Source organism: Schistocerca gregaria, chromosome 4 (assembly GCF_023897955.1).
Source record: "Schistocerca gregaria isolate iqSchGreg1 chromosome 4, iqSchGreg1.2, whole genome shotgun sequence".
Lineage (NCBI taxonomy): Eukaryota > Metazoa > Arthropoda > Insecta > Orthoptera > Acrididae > Schistocerca > Schistocerca gregaria.
The window spans coordinates 663,388,392-663,403,338 of NC_064923.1; the positions used below are offsets into that span (position 1 = coordinate 663,388,392).

The 14,947-nt window shown below is 42.0% G+C and overlaps 1 protein-coding gene across 2 annotated transcripts in view; it reads left to right on the forward strand.

The window, feature by feature from the left end:
* The window catches only part of LOC126267180 (cholinesterase 1-like), a 156,513-nt gene that overhangs the window by 98,156 nt on the left and 43,410 nt on the right, over window positions 1-14,947 (forward strand). For both annotated transcript variants that reach the window (XM_049972143.1, XM_049972142.1), the window contains exon 8: window positions 14,457-14,638. In XM_049972143.1, coding sequence (XP_049828100.1) covers window positions 14,457-14,638 — 182 coding nt within the window. The remainder of the gene's footprint in view (window positions 1-14,456; window positions 14,639-14,947) is intronic.

The following is a 14,947-nucleotide window of genomic DNA, read 5'->3' on the forward strand; positions in this document are numbered from 1 at the left end:
AAGTGCAGTTTTGTGGAATCACAAGAGCACTGTATAGGCTATATAATTTCAGGAGATTAGAGAGCAGACCCATGATTAATAGACACTGTAGAAGATTTTAACGTGCTAAGAAATGTAAAGAATTGCAATTATTTCTTTGATCAGCCAATTACTATCAATGTTTCATGGAGAACTACGCAGACGCCACTAATGTCTCACACAATTATTAAAGAAAGAAACTCCTTTTGTCTAGTCAGTGGTCTGCAAGAGTGGCATTTTAAAATTAAAGGAAATTCTGACAAGTTCACCTGTCTTGGCATATATAGATTTTGAGCAACCTTTTTATTTTGTTGTGTCATGTTAGCAACTTCATAGTAAACTGTGTGAAGAATCAAATATGATGGCAAAGAAAATCCAATTGCTTACATATCATGTTAGCTGAATCAAACTGATCAAAACTATAGCACTGCAGAAAAGGAACTTTTGGCAGTCATTACTTTCAGTGTTACCTGTGTAAATGACAGTTATGGTAATTACCAACCATTCTGCTGTACAATGGCTATTAAGTTTAAAAGACCGCAGCAGCAGACTTGTTGTTCAAATGTGTGTGAAATCTTATGGGACGTAACTGCTAAGGTCATCAGTCCCTAAGCTTACACACTACTTAACCTAAATTATCCTAAGGACAAACACACACACCCATGCCTGAGGGAGTACTCGGACCTCTGCCAGGACCAGCCGCACAGTCCATGACAGGAGAACCTTAGACTGCTCAGCTAATCCCACGTGGCAACAGACTTGTTAGGTGGACTGCAAAGCTTAGTGAATATGACTACATTGTCAAACACACTTCTGGTAAGGTAAATCAGAATGCAGATGCCTTGAGTAGGAAAATTAAGATTCTACTGTTTCAATCATCAACCACTGGAACACTGTCTTTCATATTTGATGTTATGGTCTTTAATTCTGCTCTCTTTGCCTTTGTGTCTGCATGTCATTAAAAGTTACTCAACTGTATTACACTTCTACATTACATTAAAGTTTCTGATAGTAAATCACTTGTTGATGTGTTCTATCCTCATCCATATCATTGTTAGGACTGGAATTGCCACACTACCCATACATGATTGTGCATTGTGGAACTAAGAAAGGCACAAGAATCTGATGCCAAGTGTAAGAAACTGGCTACCTTGCTTGATTTTATTGAAAGAGATGACATTTTATATAAGAAAATGCTTCTTGGAGAATGGATGCTAGCTCCAAAGACTATCCACAAGTACATATTGCAACAGTGATGTGACAGCTTATTGATGTGTCATAAGGGGAAAAGTGGCTGTAAGCATGCACTGCAAGCCATTTTTGACGGCCAAAATGAAAGAAAAATGTAGGTGATTGTGGCATGAAAAAAATTCAAGTGACAAGAGACAAGTGTGTTTGGAAGAGAGCCCAGGAGATCAGTGCAACTATAGCAAGAAAGCAACAGCTCTATAGTCGAAAGAATGGTATGATGTCACTATACCAAGCAGGAGATTTTGTGATGTTATAACAAACTCCAAGGAAACTGTGCAGAACTCAAGAATTTTTATGTCTCTGAGATGGATCATTCCAGTTATTGTGTTTCACATCACCTGCCAATGTTGAATTTCCACTCCCAGGTCAGAAGATTGTAGTTCACGTTGGCCACTTAACCAAGTATAAATGTAGCAATGTACCATCTCCTGTAGAGGACCCAACAAAACTCAGAAATAACAGTTTGGCACAAAAGTGAATGCACAGTGAAATTCTTACACAGCAACCAATGAGTTCCCTTTACTACAATTTAAGTTCTGCCAATCTGTACAGTTTACAGTCTGTGGATTAAGAACAGGTTTTATCTTAATGGAAGCTCCATTTTGGAATATCAGCAGTATTAGGAAAATAATAGATTGCTACTTACCATAAAGATGACACACTGAGTTGCAGATAGGTGCAATGAAAGACTGTTACACATTTATAGCTTTTGGCCATAGCCTTTTTCTTCTTTGCTGAAGAAGGCTTTGGTCAAAAGCTATTATGTGTAACTGACAGTTCATTGTGCTTGTCTTCAGCTCAATGGGTCATTTTTGTAGTGAGTAACAATATATCTTTTCCTAATATTGTGGGTTTTATCTTAAGTTTTAGGTGAGAGACAATGTCAGTGTTTTGTTTGTCAGTCTATTGTTAAGCCATATTGATGATTCTGTTCTGCATTTTCACCTCACCAGGCTCCTGTTTAGCTAAAAAAAATTGCTTAAGCTTTGCATACATGTATTGTGTCTTCTGCATTAATATTCAATGAGGCAATCATCCTCCAGAATTCCATACCTTAAGGGTTGTGTCATGGGCAAACACGTACTGTTTGAGCTTGGCCATACTACATTTTGTTTTTCATAATATGGCCAATTCTATTATCTGTTGTCTTTTGATACAGCAAAATGTGATTTCTTTTCATGGACCATTTCCCTGAGTGGATTACTCATCTTTATTGTTAAGTTATCTCTTTGGCTTATGGATTTTTAAGCATGTTAATTTGTCACACATAATTACAAGAAAGAATTTTAAAACATTTAGTTTTTGTGAGAACATGATAGGTTCTGGCTCTCTTATCCTTCTTCAATAGTGTTGTAATTTTATATTAATAAAAGTATGCATGGGATTACACTCATTACTCAAAAATCTTAAAATTTTCTACAGTTTGCATATCAGAATTTTTTGTCTCTTAAACCTCCAATATTCCAGCCAGACAGACTCAATAATTGCCTGTCTAAGAATGTTTCACAAAATTCTTCATCTCAGGCAGGTTTCCTTTTGCACAACATTGGAGTAAGTCTCAGAACTATCAGTACATAAATTCTTACTGAAACTGTGATCTCTCAGTTTACGTCAGTGTGATTGATTAACAGTGTGCTTCTGTCAAGTTGTGATTCCCAGTTTATATTTAATATTTTGATGATGGACCCAGCTATTTTCTTCAAGTAGTGAAAGTTTTGCTGTTGTGGATATTCACTGTCTGGACTCCAACCAGGCAGCACTTGCAGCATCTGAAGAAGATTGCTGGGTTGGTCACTGAAATATTGTGTATAAAATGGAAACCATAACTCAGCAGAACACCCAGAAACACACTTACGGAAATTATCTTACACACTTCTTTCCTCAGATACATTTCGTCTCTCTTCCTATCAACACTTTTCTCTCTTCTTCTGCAGGGATGTTTTCTGTATACACTAAACAAAGTTGTAGGACCGAGTGAGGTGGCACAGTGGTTAGCACACTTGACTTGCATTTGGGAGGATAACGGTTCAAACCCATGTCTGGCCATTATGATTTAGGTTTTCTGAGATTTCCCTAAATTGCTTCAGGCAAATGCTGGAATGGTTCCACTGAGAGGGCACAGCAGAATTCCTTCCCTATCCTTCCCTAAACTGGTGGGACCAATGACCTTGTTGTTTGGTCCTCTCCCCCAAACAAATCAACCAGCTAAATGTGTAGGTTTCCCTTCCTTGGTACCCCTACCCTATTGCCTACTATATTACATGTATTATATCCCAGCAAACTATTGAAAACAATATTTCCTCCACTTATACACCTATTACATTAAGATATATTCCATTTGTCAGAAAAGTTCCAGGAGAGGGTTTTTAATTTATGGATTTAAAAGGAACAAATGTTGGTTTTATGTTCCTGGTATGTGGCACATAGGGAACACACACAACATACTGTAGATATGTAAGTCCTTGGTATTGGTGATAAGTTGAAAAAACTGTCCCGAAACACATGTGCTACAAAACGCCACTGTTTCCTGCACATGTACCCAGACATCAACATGGGATATGATCACCATGCACACATACACAGGCCGCACAATGGGTTGGCATACCCAGTTTAAACCCTTGGGGCTCTTTAGATGCTGGGAGGCTGGGATGATGCATTTGATACTTGTTATGCTGTGAAAAGTATTTCAGACAATAAAGAGTGGAGACAATGAAACTGGCATTGTCAAATACATATAGACATCATATTACACTGTTGACAGGCTCTTCAGTTGATAGGCAGTTGACAACACCATCTGTTGAGCATTTTTTTTTTTTTTTTTGCACAAAAGCTCGCTTAACAGTTGAAATAAGTACTCACTTAATAAACAGAACAGGACACCACTATGTCAACATGAGTTGAGTGAAGTAATTTTGTTTACTAACATGAAAGAACTGGACAGAAAATGCTTGGGAGTTATAATGTGTCTGTAAACTGAAAAGCGAGCAGCACTTTAGGGTAGAAAGTTGCCTTACCTGGAAGAACACTACAGCTGCTGTACAGGATGACTAAAAATCTATTTCCCCTCTGGCAGCGTTAAACAGTGTGCAGAGAATTATGTTGATTCCATCCATAAGTGTTTCTCGCATTAGTGTCTGAAATCTGTATTTGATGTAGTGTTAATGAATGCACTTTGTGGAAAATAAGCACCCCCCCCCCCCAACCCTCTGGCTTGTTTATGCACTGCATCAACTGTGATTCATAACGTGTGCTGTGGAGAGACAGTGTAAGTGTGTGAAACACTCTGTACTTCCTTCTAGTGACGTAGTTCAGTAGATAGAGCAGTGAATCATCCACTCACTCTTCCGTTTGTGAGCCTATGAAGGAACAAATCCCAGTGACCTACCTTCCTGTGCACTTCTACTCCACACATAGCCTTCCCCTAACCCTCCCCACCTGTTACACACCCAGAACAGAATTTATCCCTTAATATGGCTGTCCTGTGCGTAGACATGGTACATTCATTTAATATTGTTTTTAACTCACTTCATTTAAAGATAAACAGTACTTTTAGACTGTTAAAACAATATTTTTAATCACCTGTGACTTTTTCATCCCCTGCAATCCAGAAACTATTATTCCCAAAGAAAAAAATGAATAGGATCATTTTTGTAGGAAATTTAATGTACATTAATTTTGTACAGAGAAAAAATTTCACAAGAAGCTGCAGTTTTTGAGTTATTGAAGACATGCATAAAAAAGTGACCCTTAAATGAATCCCTATCATAATGATCACACCTCATTAGTCAGGATTTTTAGCATCATATTCATGGCACTGCCTTCTACCACAGAATGAAAATTTGTGATTACACCATATTTTTCCTTACAGTCAACCTATTTAGTTATTTGTTAACTGAGTTAAATAGGTTGGTCAAACTAAGTGCATCTAAATCCTGTGTACTAATAAATTTCCGGTGAGACCACATAGTCTAAAAAGTGATTTTAATTGATTGTTTACCTTTGAGATTGCAAATTTTGTAATGGCTTCAATTTTATCCTTGTTAAACGAAATTCCATCTTCAGAAATATTGTGACAGAAATTTGAGTTGTCTCACAGGAATTTACATTTTCCTAACTTCCCATAATAATTCCAAAAGTGCTTTCCAATTTCTCTCAGTACAGGGTGATTGGAACTGCTTTCTCAGTGTGCAACCAGCTGGTGAGGCCTACTGCTGTGCCCATGTTGTGGGTGACAGGAGGTCTGCAGTAAATATAGTATGGTTTATCACATAAGTTATATCTATCCTACATAATATAAACACTATAAAAGGAAAGTAAATTACTCATGTAGGCCAGTATTAAGCAAGAAGATACTGGAACTGCCTCTCTTCACTGTTCGAGCATTTCTGCCACCTGTTTAGGAAATTGCTCATTAAATGCTGCAGTTCCCTCTGAGAAATAGCAGCAATTTCTTGATGAACATTAATTTTGAGTTCATCTGAAGTGTGTGAATTTGATTTATACACTTTCTCTTTTAATATCCCCAGATAGAAAAATTGCACAGGCTTAATTTGGGGGAAGAAGATATGTTGTTTGTGATAACTCTATCTCGAAAAACATCACAAATTTCCTGTAGTGAGAAGTTGGCAGTATGTGTCTTCACAGAGTGCTGCTGAGAGTTCATGAGAACATGTTTTCTCTCAGTTAATTGGCCAAAAAGAGACTGCAATATGTGTTTCACATATCACTCACTGTTAATTGTTTCCTGGAAAAAAATACAGCCTGTTATTCTCTCACAGCGAGCATGACATCAAACTCATATTTTTTGAACATGAAAGGGTGCCTCGGGTATTGTCTTAGGCTTTTCAGAACTGCAGTAATGGTTATTCTAATACATAATGTTTCCACTTTGGTGCAGCCATGAGTCACCCAAAAAGAAAGTTAGGTGAGGGTCAGTTTCTCCATTCATGCAACCTATTAAAAATCGACTCACAAACCGCAAAATTTCTGCAGGGTCACCTGGTTTAAGTTCTTGCACAGCAGTTATTTTAGAGGGCTATCACTTCAGTAACTTTGTAGCTGTTTGAACAGAGCCATATGAAATTCCCATTTGCTGAGAAAGATGTCGAACTGATTTTCCAGACCTTTGCACGGCAATGTTATCCAGAGTTTCTTTTATGAGTACTGAGAAGTCACTGCTGTGTGGTGGTGTGTGCAGAGATTAGATGGTGGCAGGACAATGCTGTCAGGCACAGTGTTGGGAGGCTGTGAGAGTGGGGGCAGCATTGTGCAGTGGAAAAGGAGAGGAGCAGAGAAGGGGTGCATTGGCACAGAGCAGCACACAGTGAAGTAGAGGGAATATAAATTAGGACGAAGTGATAGGGCAGAAGTGTTGGGGGGTGTGGTGCAGTAGGATACCATAGGTTGAGGCTGGGATGATTTTAAAAGTGGATAATGTGTTGTAAGGGTGACTTCCATCTGGTGAAGGGGGTGTTCCTTTGTAGCTAGTTGTTGGGTGTGGTAGGAAAATTGGCGGTATGTAGTGGTGTGGCACAGAAAATCTGTTTGTGAACTAGTTCTGGGGGACGGTGCCTGTCTGTGAAGGCCTTTTGAGACATTCAGCTTACTGGGCAAGGGACCTCTCATCACTGCAGATCACTGTATAGTTCGGAAAAGTTGATGATGGAGGGGAGGATCCAGATGGCCTAGTCTGTGAAACAACTGTTGAAATCAAGCATGTTATGCTGAGCTGCATGTTGTCCCAAAGGGTGATCTACTTTGCTCTTGGCCACAGTTTGGCAGTGGCAGTTCATCCTGGTGGACAGCTGGTCGGTAGTCATACTAATATAGAAAGCTGTACAATATCTGCATCAGAGCTGGTATATGGCACAGCTACTTTCATTGGTAGCCTGGCCTTTAATGGGTAGAATAAGCCTGTGACAAGTCAGGGATCAGATGTTCTGCATGGGTGGATTGGACATGTCTTGCACCTGGGTCGAACATCGCTTTTGGAGGGGTGGGAAGGATCTCGGGTATGATGTCCCTCATTACAGGGCATGATGATAGATAATCAAAGCCGTGACAAAGTAAGCGTTTCACTTGTTCCAGTCTGGAGTGGTTCTGGTTGGTGAAGGAGGTGTTCCTTTGTAGCTAGTTCTTGGGTGTGGTAGGAGAATTGGGGGTATGTGGTGGTGTGGCACAGACAATCTGATGTGAACTAGTTCTGGGGGATAGTGCCTGTCTGTGAAGGCCTTTTGAGACATTCAGCTTACTGGGCAAGGGAGTTCTTGTCACTGCAGATGTGCTGCCTCCGGGAGACCAAGATGTATGGGAGGGATATTTTGGTGTGGAAGGGATGGCAAGTGCCAAAATGTCGGTGGTTGGTGTGTTTAATGGGGACAGAGGTTTTTGATGGAGCCATCAGAGAGGAGGAGGTCTTCCAGGAAGGTGGCATTTTGTGTTGAGGAGGACCAAGTGAAGTAGATAGGAGAGAAGGTCATAAGGTTGTGAAGGAATGAGGATAGCCCTGTGTCTTAGCCCTGAGTCCAATTCATGAAAATGTCATTGATGAACCTGAATCAGACCAGAGACTGTGGTCATGTGTGTGTGAGTCACATTTGTGCGCCCACCCATGTGTGCACCCTTTTGTGTGTGTGTGTGGGGGGGGGGGGGAGGGGGGGGTTGTTGTCTGTTTTTGACAAATGCCTTGTTGGTCGAAAGCTTATTGTGTGACAGTCTCTTTTTTGTGCCTATCAGTGACTTAGCATCTTTGGTATATGGTGAGTAGTAACTATCCATTTCATAACACCATAGACATGGGTTCCCAGATAGATGCCGTGTTTCTTGACTTCCACGAGGCGTTTGATACACTTCCCCACAGTCGTTTAATGAACAAAGTAAGAGCATATTGACTAACAGAGCAATTGTGTGATTGGATTGAAGAGTTCCTATATAACAGAACGCAGCATGTCGTTCTCAATGGAGAGAAGTCTTCCGAAGTAAGAGTGATTTCAGATGTGCCACAGGGGAGTGTCGTAGGACCGTTGCTATTCATAATATATATAAATGACATTGTGGATAACATCGGATGTTCACTTTTTGTGGATGATACTGTAGTATATCGAGAGGTTGTAACAACTGAAAATTGTACTGAAATGCAGGAGGATCTGCAACAAATTGACACATGGTGCAGGGAATGGCAATTGACTCTCAATGTAGACAAGTGTAATGTGCTGTGAATACACAGAAAGAAAGATCCTTTATCATTTAGCTACAATATAGTAGGTCAGCAACTGGAAGTAGTTAATTCCATAAATTATCTGGGAGTAGGCATTAGGAGTGATTTAAAATGGAATGAAAATATAAAATTAATTGTCAGTAAAGCAGATGGCAGACTGATATCCATTGGAAGAATCCTAAGGAAATGCAGTCCGAAAACAAAGGAAGTAGGTTACAGTACACTTGTTTGCACTCTACTTGAATACTGCTTACCGGTATGGGATCCGTACCAGACAGGGTTGATAGAAGAGATAGAGAAGATCCAACAGAGAGCAGCACACTTCGTTACAGGATCATTTAGTAATCGCGAAAGTGTTACAGAGATGATAGATAAATTCCAGTGGAGGACTCTGCAAGAGAGATGCTCAGTAGCTCGGTACAGGCTTTTGCTAATGTTTTGAAAACATACCTTCACCAAGGGGTCAAGCAGTATACTGCTCACTCCTACGTATATCTCATGAAAAGACCATGAGGATAAAATCAGAGAGATTAGAGCCCATGCAGAGGCATACCGACAATCTTTCTTTCCACGAACAATATGAGACTGGAATAGTAAGGAGAACCGTTAGAGGTACTCAAGGTACCCTCCGCCACACACCGTTAGGTGGCTTGCGAAGTATGGATGTAGATGTAGATAATATTGTAATTCTTCATACTTTCCCGGTGATCTGTCGACATCTTGGATATTCGGGAATCCAGCTGGATGTTCGCGTCGTTCTCGCACGATATTTCTACAGCGTGCCTCGCTGTCTTCTTCAGGTGCTACCTGAGACTGGTCCTTGGGTCGATCGAGTCCAGTATTTATGCCTGGGAGGAGCTGGGCGTTCCCTAATCGGTCCGCGCCGAGTCGAGTGTTCCATCTGTGGTCCGCGCCCGCCAGACTCGGCTTCAACGGACCCCTCCAGTCGCGGATGTTCCGACTGCCGTCGGCGCCGGTTTTGGCCATTCTCAACGGTTGTGGTTGTCATTTGAGGTGTGTCAGACCCGATATGAGATGTTAGGTACTCTATCTCATGACTGTTACTACGGTTTCCACTTCTGTTGCGTGCTGGGCGCTCCCTAATCGGTCCGCGCCGCGTCGTGTGTTCCATCTGAGGTCCGCGCCCGCCAGACGCGGCTACATTGTCCCTCTCTGGTGGCCGGTGTTCCCTCCGCCGTCCGCACCCGGCCTGGCCGTCTTCTGAAGTCGAGTTCATGACCTGGGGTGTGTCAGATCTGGTCTCTAATGTCCAACACCTTGTCTCACGGCTGTTCCCTCGGTCTCCACTTATATTTCTTGCTGAATCCTGGAGTGTCCTGCGTTGAGTTTTCACAAGCTCAAGCGCTGGATTCCAGGCAGTGCTGATTTGGTATCCCGAGTCACGGTTGATTAGATTGTCTGTGACCTTAATCTCAATTGCTTCTTTAATGACACTGTCCCAATATCTTGAGGTCTGTGTCACAATCTTGGTGTCATTGTAATCCATTGAATGACCAAGTTCCAGACAATGCTCTGCTATGGCTGATTTAGTTGCCTGCCTGAGTCTGGTATGTCTCTGGTGTTCTTTACACCTGATGTCCACAGTTCTGGTGGTCTGGCCAATGTATGACATCCCACACTGGCATGGTATGTTGTAAATACCTGGCTTGCGTAGCCCCAGGTCATCTTTTACAGTCCCCAGCATAGCCCCAATTTTTGTGGGTGGGCAAAATATGCTCCTGATGTCATATTTCTGGAGAATCCTGCTGATCTTGGTAGAGATAGGTCCGGCATATGGCAAGTATGCCATCTTCTGTATGTTACATTCCATCCTGGATTTTCCTTTGTATGATTTTGCCTGACAGCTTTTCTTCCACCCTAACCCAGAGCTGTTTTCCTTTCTTACTATTTTCTAATGCATTACTATACTCAATGTCCATACTTCTGTCTCTTCTTTCCCGTGTTTCTCTTGTCACCTTACAAACTGAATTGCATGCTCTACTTATGAGCCACACTGTATCATCTGTCTCAGAAGTGAGCAAGAGATGGCTATAAGACCACACTGATTATTGATGCAGCATCTTATGACCCCCATTACTCTCACTGATATATTATAATCCTATACCTTCAAATTGATCACCTCCTTGTGTCACTCTCCCGTATTTTTGTGCACATTTCCTGTGCCACATGATCTTTTATCTCATCCTACCAACCCCTCCCCAGCCCCTTCTCCTTCTCCTCTCTATTCCAGTTCAGATATTCTAATCTCAACTAATCGACTGACATCTGCCATCCTCCTTCTTCATTCTTATACATCCATAGACCTTCATTCCACAATTAAAAAAAATTTTATTTAAATTTTTTCTTTGATCTCTTTGTGACTCCAATTTCAGTTGGTTTTCGCCTTTCATCATCAACATATGACCTCTGATTTCATCTATTTTCTCCTGTTTTACCTGCTTCATCCTTTTAGTGATTTTTTCATGTATTCAGCAGTTTTTTGCAAATTTTTGGGACATAAATCTATGTTATTTATGTATTTCACATTTTTCCATTACCATGGATCCTTGCTCCTTCCATCTGCATCAATACAGAAAAGTTTCCTTACCCCTAGCCGGGACCCAGTCCGACACACTATTCCTGCCTAGTTGCTTGGCTCATGGAATCTCCTCCCCCCCCCCCCCCCCCCCCACCAAATGGTCTTACCATCAAATTACCCATCTCTGGCTGCGACCCTTCCTTTTACAGTGACCTCATCTGTTCGGAATCTGCCAGGTCTTAGCCCTCACCAACATAGTTCTGCAAAACCATATTAATCAAGCCAAAACGTCCTTACAATGCCTTCTCTCCATAAAATTCTCCTGCTAGCGATCCCAAATTCTAGGATCCCATTACACACGTTGTACTTGTGTCCTATAGGAACTAAAGCAGTATGTACAACACCACCTCAAAAAACTCTCCACCCTGCTCACTACCTACTCTTGTTTTGGACTACCATTGTCCACTACCCCTACAACAACCTCCAAACCTCCCCTGTGTTCCCTCATAGCTGACAAACACTGTCTCACAGACCTCCTACACTTACCCCACCCTCCAAAACTCCCTGCTACCACCACACAGAATTCAGAACCTAGACAGACCCGAAACACAGTCATGAACCTTTCCTCCAGATGCATTAGACCCACAGAAATATCACTCCTTTCCAAAGGCCTCACGTTTTCCCCAATCGCAAATTCAGTCATGCAGGACTTATTAAAGACCTTCTCTCCTCCCAGTCCCTACAGTGGAAACATTTTTTTGCCACCAACCCTACCAATCAGACTCAACCTAAGACCAACGTTGAATCCTACCTGACTCAGTTCACTCCTCTATCTAACTGTGATCTACCCCACTGCTGCTAAATCACCCCCTGTTAACTTTTTAGAAAGTCTTAACCTTGAACCTTGCCTCACCATCATTCCTCAAATCCCTCAAGATGCAAACTAACCTTATATCTGCAGAAAGAACCACAATCCACCACCTAAAAGCTAATCCCAACCTTATAATCCTACCTGCTGACAAAGAGCTCACAACTGTTGTCTTGAACTGCAAGGATTACCTTGCAAACGGACTCTGCTGGCTGTCAGATTCATTCATCTGCAAACCATGCCATGGTGACTCCATTCCAGAAATCCAGCAGGATCTCTAGTCTCTCCTCAGATCCTTAGGCCCACCACAGAACCTCTCCCTGGAGTTATCTATCTCCTCACTCCCATCACTACCTGCACTCCTACCTTCTACATGCTTCCAAAAGTCCATAAACCCAACCACTCAGGACTCCCCATTGTGGCTGGTTACTGTGCCCCCATTGAGAGAACCTGTGCTCTCATAGACCAACACCTTCAGCCCATTACCTGGAACCTATCCTCCTATATAAAAGACATCAACCATTTCCTCCACTAACTCTCCACAGTACCTACTCCTTTACCACACAATGCCCTGCTTGTCACTGTTGATATCACATCCCTTCACAATAACATCGTTAATGCCCATGGCCTTTTACTGCTATTGAACATGACCTTTCCCAATGCCTGACCAATTCTAAACCAGTAGCCTCCTTCCTAGTCATCATGACCAACTATATCCTCATGCACAATTACTTCTCCTTTGAAGGCATTATCTACAAACGAATCTGGGGTAAAACTATGGGCACCCTCATGGCATCATCCTATGCCAACCTATTCATGGTCCATCTAGAGAAATCAGTCCTAAACACCCAGAATTCTAAACCCCTTACCTGTTTCAGATTCATTGATGACATGTTTGTGATCTGGATTGAGAGTGAGGACACCCTATCCGCTTTACTCCAGAACCGCAATACCTTCTTCCCCATTCGCTTCATTTGATTCTAATCAACTCAACAAGCTACCTTCCTCAATGTTGACCTCCACTTCAGAGATGGCTACCTATCAACCACCAGCAATATCTCCACTTTGACAACTGCTATCCATTCCATACCAAGGAGTCCCTTCCATACAACTTAGCCACCCATGGCATTTGCATCTGCAGTGCCAAGTGATCCCTCTCAAAATACACCAAGGGTCTCATGGAGGCCTTTACAGACAGTATTACCCCCCCCCCCCCTGCTCCCCAACTCAACCCATGCCTTATCTGTCCAGTCATCCACCACCTCCCAAAGTCCCACCGTATGGCCACAGAGGAGCATTCCTTCGTGGTTCAATACCACCCAGAACTGGAGCAGCTGAATTACATTCTCTAGCAGGGTTTTGACTACTTCTCATTGTGCCCTGAAATGAGAAATGTCCTACTCACTAAACCCCCCCCCCCATTCCCCAGTGGTATTTTGCCACCCACCGGAACTAGACAATATCCTTGTCCATCCCTACACAACCCCTGCTTGCAACGCTTTGCGTCATGGCTCATATCCCTGTAATAGACCTAAATGCAAAACCTGTCCCATACATCCTCCCACCACCACCTACTCCAGTCCAGTCACAAACATCACCTATTTCATCAAAGGCAAGGCTAACTGTGAAACCAGTTGTGTGATCTACAAGCTAAGCTGCAACCACTGTGCTGCATTCTATGTGGGCATGACAACCAACAAGCTGTCGATCTGTATGACTGTCCATCAACAAACTGTGGCTAAAAAACAACTGGACCACCCTGTTGCTGAGCATGCCATCCAAAACAACATTCTTCATTTCAATGTGAGCTTCACAACCTGTGCTATCTGAATCTTTACCACCAACACCAGCTTTTCTAAATTGCACAGGTGGGAACTCTCCCTGCAATATATCCTATGTTTCCGTAACCATCCTGGCCTCAACCTTAATTTGTCACTGTCCTTACCCATCTAGCCCTTTCCCTTTACCCATTCCATAACTACACAGCCCTCTGTTCCACCAACACACCAAGTCTTTTTACTTCTCTACTTTTCTGCTACCCCTGCCCTCCGTCTAACCTTCTGACTGTACATAGCTGCCCTACCCTCTCACCACCTCATCCCTACATGCTCCCGCAGCAGCACTTTACCATCCCCATCCTTAGCCAGCTATCCCTCCCCCTCCTTGCTCCAGCCTCTTCCTTACCCCCACCTGCTTCCCTCTCCCATCATGCACTGCTGTGCGTAGTCTGGCTTAAGCTGCCAGAGACTGCAGTCGTGTGTGTGTGTGTGTGTGTGTGTGTGTGTGTGTTTCTATCGTCTATTTTTGACAAATGCTTGTTGGCTGGAAGCTTGTTGTGTGAGAGTCTTTTTGTTGTACCTATCAACGACTCAGCATCTCTGTCATATAGTGAGTAGCAACTGTCCTTTTAATAATGTTTTCAGTAATTATGAAATATAAGTTCTATCCACAACCTGTGTGTTGGGATGTACATCAGTGCAAATGTCAATGAATTCATAATAGTGCTGCTATGTTACAAGATATAACCAGTTATTTGTGCAGAATATGTATGCTTTTTGTTTTAGCAAAAGGATTGACAACAAATTCATCTGTGGCTCAAGACTTAGATGAAAATTTTGAAGAAATTATTGGACTTGATGTTCGTGCTCCAGATGCTGAGACACAAAGGCAGGTTGCCCAAAAACTGCGTGCCCTATATTATCAAGATGAGCCTATCACTACAGAAAGCTTTAATGAAACAGAAGAGGTATGTTCTTTCTGACAACATTTATTTGAGAGTTTGTGGTCTTGTCTTCAGTTATAGTTCGTTATCAGCATCAACCTTTGTTACATTGACTTGACACATATACATGCGACAGCCAGGCTGCCTTCCAAAGTTTTAAAGATATTAATTAAACAAAAAAATTGTTTCTCTTGTCCACTTCATTTTTAGTCTCCAATATCAACTATGAGGGGAAAATTGATTCATACTTTTCCCTTGACTGCATCATAGTTATACACATTTATGGCTGTCAATTTATGGCTATTTTTGGAAGAGGAAGAATTAGTACAGATA